Source organism: Panthera uncia, chromosome D2, assembly GCF_023721935.1.
Source record: "Panthera uncia isolate 11264 chromosome D2, Puncia_PCG_1.0, whole genome shotgun sequence".
NCBI classification, from domain to species: domain Eukaryota; kingdom Metazoa; phylum Chordata; class Mammalia; order Carnivora; family Felidae; genus Panthera; species Panthera uncia.
The window spans coordinates 78,626,799-78,641,653 of NC_064818.1; the positions used below are offsets into that span (position 1 = coordinate 78,626,799).

The 14,855-nt window shown below is 45.2% G+C and overlaps 1 protein-coding gene across 3 annotated transcripts in view; it reads right to left on the reverse strand.

Moving 5' to 3' along the window:
* Positions 1-13,380, reverse strand: part of TEX36 (testis expressed 36) — a 19,797-nt gene extending 6,417 nt beyond the window's left edge. The window contains exons 1-5 of one of the 3 annotated variants that reach the window (XM_049646637.1): positions 13,204-13,380; positions 8,358-8,489; positions 7,567-7,647; positions 1,666-1,914; positions 1,087-1,159 (exon numbers count right to left, since the gene is read on the reverse strand). In XM_049646637.1, coding sequence (XP_049502594.1) covers positions 1,124-1,159; positions 1,666-1,914; positions 7,567-7,647; positions 8,358-8,489; positions 13,204-13,254 — 549 coding nt within the window. In that variant the 5' untranslated portion in view covers positions 13,255-13,380 and the 3' untranslated portion in view covers positions 1,087-1,123. Of the gene's footprint in view, positions 1-1,086; positions 1,160-1,665; positions 1,915-2,518; positions 2,585-7,137; positions 7,283-7,566; positions 7,648-8,357; positions 8,490-13,203 lie in introns of those variants that run through there. The other 2 variants (XM_049646640.1, XM_049646638.1) reach the window with 2 other exon arrangements.
* Positions 13,381-14,855: the final 1,475 nt, after the last annotated feature.

The window sequence follows — 14,855 nt, forward strand, 5'->3', positions numbered from 1 at the left end:
GAGAGGGAGAGGGAGAGGGAGAGGGAGAGGGAGAGGGAGAGGGAGAGGGAGAGAGAGGACCTATACAGGCTGCCTGGAAACATAGGCACATAAAAAAAGTGTCAGTAGGGCTGACACTGGGAGGAAAAATGGGGACTGAAGTCAAGGATATCAGGGAAACCGTATTTCATTGTTTAATTCTCTTTTTCCCATGTACATACTTTATATGGACTTTAAAAAATATATCTTAGGGGGGAAAAACCAGGAAATAAAGAATAAGAGATCATTCTGGGTGGCTCCGTCAGTTAAGCGTTGGACTCTCGATTTGGGCTCAGGTCGTGATCTCACCGTTCGTGAGATCAAGGCCCGCATCGGGCTCTGTGCTGACCCTGCAGAGCCTGCTTGGGATTCTCTCTCCCTCTCTCTCTCTGCCCTTCCCTCATTCATGGGCATGTGAATGCACTCTCACTCTCTCTCTCTCTCTCTCTCTCTCTCTCTCTCAAAATAAATAATAAACTTAAGAAAAATGAGATGATTCTTAACTAGATAGAGATTATCTATCTAAAACCTACAGCAATAGTCAGACTTCAGAGTGGCACATTAGAAGCAGCCTGGTTAAGTTCAAAATAAGGACTATCTGTGCTAATATTCAAATTGTGCCTGATGCAAAACCAGGGGGCGGGGGAAATGTATAAATGGTAACAATGACATAAATTACCATTTCCACGAGCGATATAATTGTTGCATAGAAAATCCAAGAAAATTTAAAAAAAAAAAAAAAAGGGCGCCTGGGTGGCTCAGTCGGTTAATCGGCCGACTTCGGCTCAGGTCATGATCTCACGGTCTGTGAGTTTGAGCACCGCTTTGGGCTCTGTGGTGACAGCTCAGAGCCTGGAGCCTGCTTTGGATTCTGTGTCTCCCTCTCTCTCTGCCCCTCCTCCCTCACGCTCTGTCTCTCTCTCCTTCAAAAATAAATAAACATCAGAAAAAAAATTAAAAAAAAAAGAAAGTTATAGAGCATTATGGGCTGTATAACAGTTTATGTTCAAAATGTATATGTAGTTATACATTATAAGTGCACAGAATAAAAACAAATGGTTAACTTACTTCTGGGGACAGGACAAGGATTGGAGATGTGATGAAATCAAGGGGGACTTCTGGTTCCTCTGTATGATTTGAACTTTCAAAAGAAAAATAGAATCATATATTAATTACATCATTTTTAAAACTTCACCCAAAGGTAATGTGGCAATTTTAAAGTTCATTCAAATACATTTTTTGTTCAAAATCCTTTCATTTACAGTGTGTGTATCTTCGCATATCTTTATTTTATAAGGACTTGAATGTTTTTCAACCTTATTAAAAAACAGAAATATTTTCAAGGTGGGGAGTGGTAACATAACAACATAATGACATGATGATAACATAATCTGTAGCTTTTCCAGTTTCTCAACATAAGGACTTTAGTCTCTGTTTATCACTGCAAGAGTCCTTCACCTCCGAGTAAGGCGTATATAGTCTCCAACCTCTAATGTAAATCCTATTTCAGCTAGTGGTGCTGGACCAGAAAACACATGCTTTTAGAATGTCCAGGGTGATACCAATATTACAAAACTCATCCACACTCTTCTGGAAGGATTTAGGGCTCCCGTGAAGAACCAAAAATTTGTCAATAGTGAAACTTACTTTGGGATTCTTTTTCAAAAACTCTGTATAGCTTCTCTGAGGAATAAATTTAAAAGAGTTCCATATCTCATTATAATGCTTTGGGAAGCGTCTGAAAATTGGGACCACCACGATTTCTTGACAGACATAAGATATTTGGTTATTTGAAAAGCCATCAAGATAAGATGGGACATAGTCACATGCCCACAGATTGAAATTTCTTGAAACGTGTTGCCTTTTCTCTGGGGAGATCTTCCTACGTCCCAGGCCCTGGAGAAGAATTATAAGAAGATTAGGAGAAAAATATTCAAAGTCAAAGAGTTCTGAAGTCTTTAATAAAACCAGCTACATGATAGCCTATGTTTTAATACACAACATGGCAACCGCTATGAGAGGTATCCTTTGCCAACCTATAAATCAACACCAAAAGCATGCTGGTGGAGTTTCGTTATTGTTCTCGTAAACTTCCACTTCCACCAATGGATTTACTTGCCAAGGGGATTGGTCTTCTAGAGACATAGAGGGCAGAACCAGAGAGACCACAGCTGGAAACAGCCTATTAGCCAGCCTAGACTCCCAGGCACCCCAGTCAGGTTCTCTGCACCCAGGTGGCACCTCAGTGAATCTGCCTCTGGCTGCATCCCAGCATTCAGTGGGGTAGATGGTTCTCACTCCGAGGGAAGCTGAATTCTTTCCCACTCAGGAAACAACACCCTTGGGGGTCTGCCCACAGGATTCCTCATTAACTCTCAGGACCTCACATGTGAACCTGAGAATTACCCTGTATTCAGAATTGTGCTTTCGATCTGACCCATAATTAGAAGAAAACACTATGCTTCGACAAAAGACTAGAAGGAAATGGACATGAGATTACCCAGACTTTACATTATAGATCGTCCTGGACTCATGATGGAGTGACATCCGATAAACCCACGGGAAGCTGAAAAAAATCACACAAGGACCCTCTGTAGCAAAGTGAGTTTGTTGTTTCATAAGGACCAGTATCATTCAGAGTGACAGCAGGAGACACCCTCAATTTAGGGTAATTTGAAGAGAGTTTAGTAATGGGACTATTTGTGGGGAACCTCACGGGGACAGTGTAGAGGCTCCAGATCCAAGGGGTTTGAGGAGGAATGTAGTCCCCATAGATGTGTCCCTGGTGCTGGGGCAGAGAGAACGGGAGAGGCTGGTTCTAGAGACACGAGGGGAAGACGCTGCCCGAGCACCTTTCTAACAAGGTACTTGCCGATAGTCCAGGAAAAAAAAGTGAAGTAAAATAAAAGAAAGAGACAAAATGAATAGGGGAAAGAGGTACAAGGACAGCAACAAGTAAAGCTTGCAATTAAGTCTAACTACTTGCTGGGAATAACAATGGGAGCCCTAATCCTTCCGGAAGATTGTTGAGGTGTCGGTTAAGCATCTGACTCTTGATCTCGCCTCAGGTCATGATCTCACAGCCTGCGAGTTCAAGCCCCACGTCGGCCTCTGTGCTGACGGCACAGAGCCTGCTTGGCATTCTCTCTCACCCTCTCTCTCTCCGCCCCTCCCTGCTCTCTCTCTCTCTCTCTCTAAAAAATTTAAAAAAAAAATGAAAAAATGAAAAAAACATTTAAACACGTCTAAATACTTGCTGATAATGTAACTATGAAAAATTGAAATATATTGAAACTTCAGGTAAGAATCCACAAAAAGGAAGGAATGGAGGGGGAAGGAAGGGGGGAGAGAGAAACAAATCTGGGACTGAAATTTGCAGGATTTCAATTTGATAGCTGTGAAACCCAGGAGGTGCCACTTAACATTATCCCATGAAAATGGCACCTCCATGAGTTGGGACAGCACAGTCTGGCCACTAAAGTGAGGAAGGTCAGTACGTTGAAGAACTCGCCACACCCTTGGGGGCTGGGAGTTAGGGGGTAACTATAGATATTACATTTTATATTCATAGGGTAATATAATATCAATGTATTTCTTAAACGTTTATAGTTAAGGGTAACCAGTGGTAGACAATAGAAGCCAGTGAGCAAATAAATTCAATCTAACTAAGTCAGGAGAGGGACAAATTAAAAGAAACAAGGTGCAAACATGGTAAATAGGAAATAGACAATGAAACAACAGAAATAAAACCCAAAACATAAATTATCATAACAATTTGAATGGATGGAATTCTTATACAAAGAAACAATGACTCTTAGATTTAAAAAAAATGCTCTATTCTATTTATAATTTAAAAAATACGGGGGAGCCTGGGTGGCTCAGTCAGTTAAGCGTCCGACTTCGGCTGAGGTCATGATCTCACGGTTCATGAGTTCGAGCCCCACGTCAGGCTCTGTGCTGACAGCTCAGAGCCTGGAGCCTGCTTGGATTCTGTGTCTCCCTCTCTCTCTGCCCCTCCTCCGCTCTTGCTCTGTCTCTCTCTGTCTTTCAAAAATGAATAAACATAAAAAAACCTTTTTTTAAAAAATACAAATTGACTAAAAAGTAAAAGACAAAGAAATAAACCATAATGTAAGTAATGAATGTGAGCAATAGGAAAGTAATGATGGTTGCTAGGAATTTCCCCAAGGGATACGGGAGTGCTGATGCATAGGGGCACTTGTACCCCAATGTTTGTAGCAGCGCTTTCAACAATAACCAAATTATGGAAAGAGCTTAAATGTCCATCGACTGACGAATGGATAGAGAAGATGTGGTTTATATATACAATGGAATACTACTTGGCAATGAGAAAGAAGGAAATCTGGCCATTTGTGGCAATGTGGATGGAACTGGAGGGTGTTATGCTAAGTGAAATAAGTCAGGCAGAGAAAGACAGATACCATGTTTTCACTCATAAGTGGATCCCGAGAAACTCAACAGAAGACCAGGGGAGAGAGGAAGGGGGAAGAAAAAGGTTACAGAGAGGGAAGGAGGCAAACCATAAGAGACTCTTAAATACTGAGAATAAACAGGATTGATGAGGGGTGGGGAAGAGGGGAAACTGAGGATTGATGGGGGTGGGCATGGAGGAGGGCACCTTTTGGGATGAGCACAGGATGTTGTATGGAAACCAATTTGACAATAAATTATTTAAAAAAAAAAAAAAGGAAAGTAATAGTGGCAAAGCTAAAATTGCAATTCAGAATTCATGCCTAAAAACACTAAAGTATGTAAAAGATGCTTTGTATTGATAAATAATAAGAGCCACCAAGAACATAAAATATTCATGAATTATCATGCAGAAAAATATGATATTAAACTATATAAGGTTGAAAGAATTACATAAGGTTACAAAAATTTAGAAACTCAAGAATAATCTTAGAAGGAAAAATTGACAAATGAAGACAAAAATTAAGAAAAGGTTATGAAGGATTTGAATAACATAATTAATGGCCTTTAATAAAATTAAGAATTTTGCAACCAACTTTGTAAACACCCATGAAATTTTTGTTAAAATCAATCATGTGCAAGATAACAAAGATAATCTTTATAATTCAAAATTCATATTCTATGGAACTTATATAAACCATAGAATTAGATATGAGCAACAAAAGATGATCTGAAAAAATTCTAGCTACGTAGAAAATTCAAAACATTCTTCTAAATTATTTTTAGAATTAAAAATTAAATCATAGACTATTTGGAAGCAAATAATAATGAAACTCTAGTTTAAAAACATATTCAGATGTAGCCAAAGCAATAATCTAAGGAAAATTCCTAGTTTTAGTAGGTTTACTAACAAAAACAGTTGCAAGTATATGAATTAAACACGCAACCAAAAAAGATATAAAAGAACAGCAAACTAAGAGTATTTTAGGAGATGTTACGCCAACAGATTTGGAAACAAATACATTTTAGACACATGTCAACAAAATCTACTCAAGAAGAAATAGAAAGTTGGGGAGCACCTGGCCGACTCGGTTGGTGGAGTGTGTGACTTTGACCTCGGGGTTGTGAGTTCAAGCCCCACCTTGGGTGTAAAGATTACTTAAAAATAAAATCTTAACAATGCACCTGGGTGGCTCAGTCGGTTCAGCATTCGGCTTTTGATTTTGGCTCAGGTCATGATCTCACAGTCATGAGAGGTTGTGAGATTGAATCAGGGATTCTCTCCCTCTCCCTCTGCCACTCCCCTACTCAAATGCTCTCTAAATAAATAAATAAATAAATAAACCCTTAAAAATTGTTTAAAAAGAAAAATAGAAAGTTTTAATAGATTAATAATCAATGGAGAAATTAAAAAGGGAAAACAGTACAAAAAAACAAAAACTAAAAGCGTTCTCAAACTCAAATAATTTTATGGGCAAATTCTACCTAAACCTCGTTAAACTGAAATTCCACACTTTATATAAACTATCCCAGAATGTAGAGGAAGTTGGAAAGCTTCCAGTGTTTTCTAGGAGACTAACATAGCTCTGATAGAATATATGTGGTACAATCCTGTTTATATCATTAACAACACATACGCTTATGTGTGTATATTTGCATGTGAATTGCAAAAAATTCTCAAATTTTGCCCACCGAACCATTATCTGTGAGTCATCAAGGTAGGATTGTGAGGAGGGAAAGTAAGAGTGCAAATTTTTAAGAAAATTTATTTGATTCTGTATTCTTTGAAAGTTGTAAAGGACATCTGTTACTTTGATAATTTAAAAAATGATGTTAAACATTCCATTTAGAGAGTCAGGCAGAGTGGGTATTCTCGCTCTGTGTTCAACACTCTGCCAGGGAAAACCAGATTTTTTTTTTTAGGTTAAACCACTTCAATGTAGCTTAAAGATGGTAGGCTGGAGGAAAGAGTAATTTCGGGCAAGTTTTTAGCATCACTGTTCTCAGGTTCCTCGTCTCTAAATCGGGGATGATAAGAGTAATTAGCCAGCAGTGTTGTCGTGATGGTTCAATGAGATCGTAGGAGATGCTAGCACAGGGCAAATGCTTTACAGATGGTGGGTATTCTTTTTTTTTTTTTAAATGTTTATTTTTGAGAGAGAGAGAGAGAGAGACAGAGACAGAGTGTGAGTAGGGGAGGGTCAGGGCCAGAAGGAGACGCAGAACTAGAAGTGGGCTCCAGGCTCTGAGCTGTCAGCATAGAGCCCGATGTGGGGCTCGAACTCGCAGACCGCTAGATCATGACCTGAGCCGAAGTCAGACGTTTAACCGACTGAGCCACCCAGGCGCCCCATAAATGGTGGGTATTCTTAACGTCGTCGTCGTCGTCATCATCATGGACTTTCAGAGTTGGGAAAGAGTCTCAGAGATCACGTGATCCAACCCTCTACCTCAGCTGTGTTAACCCTCCCCTGCCTCCTTTGACAGCCCCATGGCCACATGAGCACTGCCAATGTGGGTCTTCTAAACTGAGAGGTGCCACAAGAATAAAACACAAACTGGATTTTAAAGACTTCGCTTGGGGAATGTAAAATATCTCATGAGTAATGTTTACATTGATTACGTGTCGAACTGATCATTTGGGGAATTATCGAGTTAAATAAAATACATTAGTAAAATTAATGTCACCTCTTTTTTACTCCACGGGGCTACTAGAACCTTTCCAGTCACGTGTGCCGCTCACAACATATAGGTTTCCACGGCACGGTGCTGTGTTAACCGCCACTACGTGCTCTCAGACTTTATTTCCTCCGCTGAGGGCAACTCACCCCCTCTAGGGGAAAGACAACTCCAGTTATGGGAAGTCCTTTGTACTTTGTAAGCTCGCCTCCCTCTGACCTGTCCCGGCGGGGCTTGGTTCTATCCACCAGAGACACACATGGGAAACCCCTCTTTCCCGTTACAGACCTTCCCACGAAAGCTCGCGAATGGGGCAGTTCATACTTTGAGAAGTGTGAGGTGCACACATGACCTTGTTCCCGAGTTGGGGAAAGTCGTCTAGCATCACGTGCTAGAGGGGCTCCCAGTTTTGCTAGTACTTTGGAGGGAAATACTCACAGAGTCAAGGTAGCATCCAGAGCTCTGAAAGCTGTAGCGATTGTCGTGTACGGAGAAGGGGAAGTTGTTATCTACCGCTTGCTAGAAGAGATTGGGAAGGAGTTGGAAAAAAGACACATCAGAACCCCAGCGTGCTGGCAGAACCTGCAGACAGAGCTAAACCCATCACTGGAGAGGAGCAGACGGCGCGGGACAGGAGGTCATGGGTGTGCCTGTCAACTCAAGGCTTTAAAAGTCAACCTCATTGGTTACCTTGTGGAAAATCATAAAAATTCTCTTTCCAGACACCCTCTTTGGAGGCAAAGAGGGAAAAGCGTATAAGCTCGTGGAATTGAAAGCTGGAAAGGGACTTTGGAGGCCATCAAGACCAAAGGTCTTCCTCTGACCAATAAGGATCCTGGCCCAGGTTGGCTGCGTGAGTTAGCTAAGGGTGAAGTCCACACTGGCTTCTCCCTGAGGCCACTTCGTGCCCCTGAAGTCGCTGGTGAACTGGCCAGGGAGGCAGAACGTGCATGTTAACGATCTGTGAGCTGTAACCAAAGATGGTGTTTTCCTGTCCACAGAGGAGCCTAACTTGATTGTCTGAGCCAGGAGGCAGTTCCTTCTAGGAAGTATTTGGGGTGTCAGAGTGACCAGGATAGGAGGTGGGATGCTAACGGCATTTAAGGACCCAAAGATGACGAAAGAGTAGTTCCTTCCGAGGAAGAATTGACGGGCCAGGAATGCCAGTGGGTGCCGCCCCCTTGGAGAGCCACAGGGATGCGTGGCCCGGGCCAGCGCCCGGGACTCACCTTCTCTCGAACCTTGTAGATTGGGGGTAGCCTCCCCTCCACTTGCTGAGACACACGTGGGCTGTGCGGTTCTTTCAACATAGCACTTGTGATGGATTCCGGTGTCTTCTGCGTTAGTCCAATCTGAGGGAACTAGAAAACCAGCACAGGCCGTGATTAAAACCAGACACATCTGAACCTCAAAGCCAAGTATCGGGGCTTCCTCTGTAACGTGATCAAAATGCAATTTGGGTGCTTCTGGTGGGCGAAGGAAATGGCGTAATTTTCGTAATTTGCAAGTATTCTTTCCAAGACCAAAAAATATTGTAATGGCCCAAGGCCATCACTGTGGGCTGTTTCAAGTTACCGGGGCCCGCCCCTGCTGTGCTGGAGCCTGGAAATGTTTCTGTGGCCTGGGAGGGGGGGTGTGACCTGTGAGCAAAAGCTGATGTGCTCTGAGAAGACAGAAATGGGTTGAGCTCTTTCTTCCTGTCAGGGCGCTCCCCGTACCGGGGCTGAGGACCCAGCCCACATTCACAGGGGTGAGCCCACCTCCCCCGGTAGGAGATGGAGGAGAAACGTAGCTGACTCTGCCCTGAGAAGGCAGAACGGTAGAGGGGAGAGGGAAAAAATAGGGGATAGGAGACAAAGCAAAATAGTAATAATAAAGATTATCTGGGGAGGCGGTTGGCATCTCCCTATGAACAGGAAGGAAGGAAATAGGACGGGGCAGAGGGAAGACGTCCCAAGGGAGGCCTTGACCCACCCCACAGAGAGTTCTGGGCGCGTGATGGCCTCTCAGAATCATCCTGAGTTAGGGCGACGGGACTGGCCTTTTCTGCACCCTCATCAATCAGTCACCAGGTGTGGGTTGATCTAGGAAGAGGGGGTGATTTTTGAGGAGGCAGCTCTCTTCAGCCAGGGGTTATCCCTGGGGTCAGAGCACCGAGGCCTTCCAACAAAGGGAGGAAGCAGAATTTGGTGGCTGGGTCATAGACTGTGGATTCAAAGTTCCCGAGTCCAATCCCGGCTCTCTCTCCTATGAGGTCAGGCCTATGCAAGAGACTTCACTTTTCCACGCCCCAGTTTCCTTGTCTGTAAATTGGAATAATAACACTTCTTTGACAGCGTGGGTGCGATTAAAAGAAAGTCCACGCACCAGAGAGTGCTCGATGACTGTTAGCAGGTTGTATCTCTGCTCACAGCTGTCCCCTCCTTGGTCCCCAAACCTACCGCCAGGCCTCAGGCCAGTCCTCCTTGCTTTCTGCTGGATTATAAGGAACTTGACCAACACTGCCATTCTCCCTCATGCCTTCTCACATCACAGCATACCTGTATACTCAGGTGGCTCCTGTTCCCTGCCTGTGCAAGTGCGTTCAGTACGTGACTGTTTACGTCAAAAGGGGGGGGGGAGATTACGTCCTACGTGATGTGTACTTGGTGGGGTGTTCTCGGCAGCAATGGGCAGCACTGGGCTAGGTGACACACAGCGGCCGAGCGGCCTTTGAAACACAGTGTTGAGTGGGAAAAAGAAAGAAGCAGAATGAGATCTATAGCCCAACGCCATTTTTTTTTTAATTTTTCTTTTAACGTTTTATTTATTTTTGAGACAGAGACAGAGCATGAACGGGGGAGGGGCAGAGAGAGAGGGAGACACAGAATCGGAAGCAGGCTCCAGGCTCTGAGCCATCAGCCCAGAGCCCGACAGCGGGGCTCGAACTCACGGACCACGAGATCGTGACCTGAGCTGAAGTCGGACGCTTAACCGACTGAGCCACCCAGGCGCCCCTAGCCCAACGCCATTTATGTGAAAAAAATAATCCACGCACGCAAGACCACAATGCCTAACTTACAGAACACATCCGAATCAAAGAACTCTCAGGAAACACTTTGGAATGACTGCACGTGGAGCGAGGAGAGATGGGATGGGGATCACAGCAGTGCCCGGCCAGTGCCCGCCTTGCCAGCCAGGAGCTAGGGCCCGGCCAGCCAGCAGCCAGCACCAAGGCTCTCTGAAGGAGGAGGAATGGAGGAAGGAACCAGGAAGGAGGATGACTCTTTCCCCCTATTATGTTCCACTATTTAAACATTTCGTAACTAAATGCACCCATTACATTCTCTTTTTTTCCACAACAAAGATCATCATATTTGTTTCCGTTTACCGTTGTAACACATACTCATGGTTTAAGAAGATGTGAACATAAAAACATAACGCAATCAAATTCCCCTGAACTCAGTGGTGACCATCTTTTTTTTTTTAAATGTTTATTTATTTAAATGTTTATTTTTGAGAGAGACAGAGAGACAGAGCACGATCAGGGGAGGGGCAGAGAGAGAGAGACAGAATCTGAAGCAGGCTCCAGGCTCCAAGCTGTCCGCACAGAGCTTGACGCGGGGCTCGAACTCACGAACTGTGAGATCGTGACCTGAGCCGAAGTCGGACGCTTAGCCGACTGAGCCACCCAGGGGCCCCAGATGGTGACCATCCTAGGCATACATCCCCATTACATGCACGTGCAGCCACGGACGTGTAGATGTGTGTGTGTACCTGTGTATAATGTGGCATATCTAGGATCATAGTATACATGCGGTTTCTAAACACCACAAACGCCTCCTTATTGAACAGTCATTTTTGGTGACTTTCTCCCCACCTTTCTGTCACCCCGGATCACAATATTCAATATTCGCGGCTGCGCGCTCACAGACGGAGACACGGCCACCTGCAGAGGAGGTTTCCGTCACTCTACAAACATCAGACCGTGTGATACGTACTGTTCTGCCCTTTGCTTTCCCACTTAGCAAGATAGCCTAGACATTTGCCAAAGTCAACCTATAGGCTTCTAACTCCTTCTGTTATGTTTTTTTCATGTCTTAAAACAATTCTTTTTCCAAAGTAAATACAAATAATACAGAGGGCCTCCAGACTCGTAACCTTTCCTTTCTCTCTTCCTCCGGTCTGGCTGTGTCAACATTCCTGTCTGGGCAGCTACGGAAGATCAGGAGTGGGGCTGGGAGGGTGGGAGTTTCTGCAGCATCAGGAACCATCGCTCTCCCCAGCTAAGTGACAACTGATTTGAGTTCATTTGTATTCCGGAAGTCTATGGACTAAATCACTGAGGGGGGGGAAAAAAAAGCGGCTCTAGCATTTTAATTTCACTCTTTTAAAATATATATTGAATGGTGATAACATGATAGCTGTGACATAAACCCTTCTGTTAGATATTGTAACCATGAAATACAGCTTTTTAACTAGTTGGCGGTGAAATTTGTGCTGCATTCAATCACGCAACGATTGCAGTATTAAACAGGAAGGTGAAAGTGTACGGAGAAAGCCTCTCCTACCCGGCAACAGCCACATTTCAACCAGCAAGGTCAACTGCAAAATGACGGTCACCTCTAATGTGGCAATTACTGTCCTCCCAAATGGGCCGCTGCTGACTCAAAGCCAACAATTTCTTTCATTTCCCCGACTTGTCTGCAAGTTACTTTGGGAAGCTTCAGGATCAGCACTATTCTGTTCATGCTCTTGGGTGCTGGCAGCAGAAGGGCCCCACAGCAAGTGCTCAAGTCAGGCTTCGGGAGGCAATGCCTCTAGACCCGAAACCGGGCTCTGGGAAGTCGTGGGATCGCAAGAGGAAACGAAACGCTCTCTCTTGCTTTCCCCCATACAGCAGAACCCTGACTTTGTTTGAGGCGACGTATAAAAAATACCTCCCCAAACTCCCGTGCAGCAAGCTCAGCCACGTGACCCAAAGAGACGCTAGCGGGGGTCTGCGGGGTGGGGCCCCTGGGATAACTTTGTTTTCCCCCACCAAAGAGACAGACTTAGAGGACAGGTGCCAGGGGTCGTTTTGTTCCTTGACCGTCCCCCCTCATTTACCTGCCTGAGTTGAAGAGCCCCACTCCAAGGATAACAGAACAGAGGACCGAAAAAATCCCGATGACCCCCACGGACGTCTGTACCAGCCCTGAGCTGCCTACTTCTGGATTTGTTGTTGCTCGAGAAATACAAACCCTTATTTATAAGGTGACGACGCTGTAGTCAGCTTTTTATGATATCCAGGCAAACACAATCCTCATGGGTGTTGTAGCTGATAGAAAGAAGGGAAGCTAGTCTGAGAAACTTGTATTCTTCTCTTGGAGACTGATTGGTGTTATGTAGTTCACACTCTTTCCCATTTTACTTTGGCTGCCAGGAATCTCAGTGTCAAATCTGATGATATTATATAAATAGCTGTCATGTAGGCCATATGGCCTGTATGTGTTCTGTATTTTCCCGGTCTCAGCCTCTTCTTCTAAAATATATTCAAACTGATTCTGAATTTTTATTTTTTTGTACTTTCCTATTTTATTTTGAATATTTTCCATATATTACTGTAAATCTTTGAGGAATGAAGCAGGGTGTATAAGGAGTAAAAAATATATATGTATATGTATATACATTAATATATAGAATAGTTACCAAGTAATGAATGGTTACTCTGTTTCCATGAATCCTACTAAGCGCTGTATATGAATTGTGTCATTAATCCACACAATAACCCTCTAACCTTGGTGTACACTATGATCCCATGTAACGGACACAGAGACTGATTTAGAAGGACTAAGCACACAGCAGCGACTGCCTAATGGACGTTCACGAGTGTGCTGAGTGTTTTACACACCGGATTTATTTCATTTAGTCCCCCCGAGAACGCTATGAGAGTCCCATTGGACAGGTGAAGGAACCGAGGCTAGGTGAGGCGATTCCTCAAAAGGGATGCCAGGAGAAGCAGCAGAAGCGGGATCTAGACCCAGTTCTGCGAGCTTGGCCACACCCAAGCTTCCTTGACCTGAGGAAGGCGAGAGGAGTCCCCATCTTTCTTACCCATCTTCCGTCCTGGTCCAAAGGTGGGTTGAAGCGTCTTCCTCTGACCATTTTCTGCGGGAAGCGGAAGGTGGCTGAGGTTGGCTCCCTTATGTCCCCATTGCCTCGTAAACTCTCTGCATCTGGAAGACGTCCCTCCTCCTGCTCCTGACCTTTGGCCTCTCCTAGAAGGGGAGGTCCGGGGGACCCACTGTTGCCATAGAATTCCGATGCCCCCATCACAATGGGGGAGGGCTGTGGGTCTTCTAAGCCCTCTGAGGGTTCCTGCACAGGCTACCTGTGGCTGCTCCCCCCAGGCTCCCGGCTGAGGAAGCCCCATTGATGGGTCAGACAAGTGAGGACAACACAGCCTTAAGGAAAAGGCAGGATAGAGCTCAGACAAGGAGAGGCCTGCTGGTCAATGCTTGACGACCAGGTCTCTGGAAGACGGTCCGATTTGTAGCGCTGTTGGCCAATTTCCATGGTGTAAATACTTGTACCGTGATTTTTTAAGCTAACACTGACAAACACGGAGTCGGGAAGAGGTGTGCGCACAGGCTCCAGGCCCCCTCCCTGGGTCATAGGATTGATCTCCCAGGCTCCCTCCCTCCCAGGCCAGACTCTGGAGGGAGCTGTGTTGTCCTACCTACATCCACTGCTCCCATCAGTCTGGCGGCCCCTGGCCCACGGTTCCGGCCCCTGCTGTTAGCAGCGACCTCTCCCAACCCTTTAGGCCTAGGGGTGGGCAAGGCTTTTGGCTCTCGCCGGGCCTTGTCAGCCCCCGAACCCTGCCCACATCTCTCCGAGGGCGCTCTTCGTTAGACTGTCTTCTGTCTTGGAATGGGCCACCTGGTTCCTCCTGGGAGGCAGACCAAGGCCAACACAGGCATTGGCCATAACCTCCACTTACAGAAGAGGAGACCGAGTCTCAGACAAGCAGAGGGACTCCGCACAGTCACACAGCCAATACTGAGCCTGAACTAGACCCCCCCAGGTACCGAGACCAAGTTCAGTGCCAGCAGGAAACAGAGCTCACTTCCTCGACCCTGCCGAATTATTGGGCAGTGCTGATCTGCATAAAACAGGGCCCATCTAAGTGCCTGTCTCTAGGCCACCTTCCCTCTGCCGTGCACGTGACGGGGTGGGAGGTGGGGGGAGAGGGGGCACAAGCCCAGAACGTGCCCCTCTGACACCCCACAACCGAGAGGAAAGCAAGAAGGACAGAGGAAGCCAAAGACTTCGAGCTTAAAAGTGCCATTTCCAACAGGGTATTTCGTGTGCATTCACTTTGTCTCCACCAACAGGGCAGAACAGTTTTTAGAACGGAAATCTCATGTTTAAATATGTTTTGCATCTCCTCTCCAGTTAGTCATTCGCTCCGTTAAACAAGGAACATGATCACTGGCTAAGGTGTGTCCCAGTTTCGCCCCTCTGAATGATTGTTCAAGATTCTTAACAAATTTGTCCAAGGAAATCAAAACCGAATAAAGGACACCCGGCCAGGAAAAATAAAATTCAATTTTTCTTCAGCTAGGGTTTCTCGGCCCCAGATGGGGGTCGGGCTGTTCATTGTCGATGTTATTATTTGCAGAGGTTTGAATTACTGGGCTGAACTTGGCGACGCCTCAGTCTGCACACAAGTCTGGAGCACTCAGAGCGCTTGAGTCCCTGGG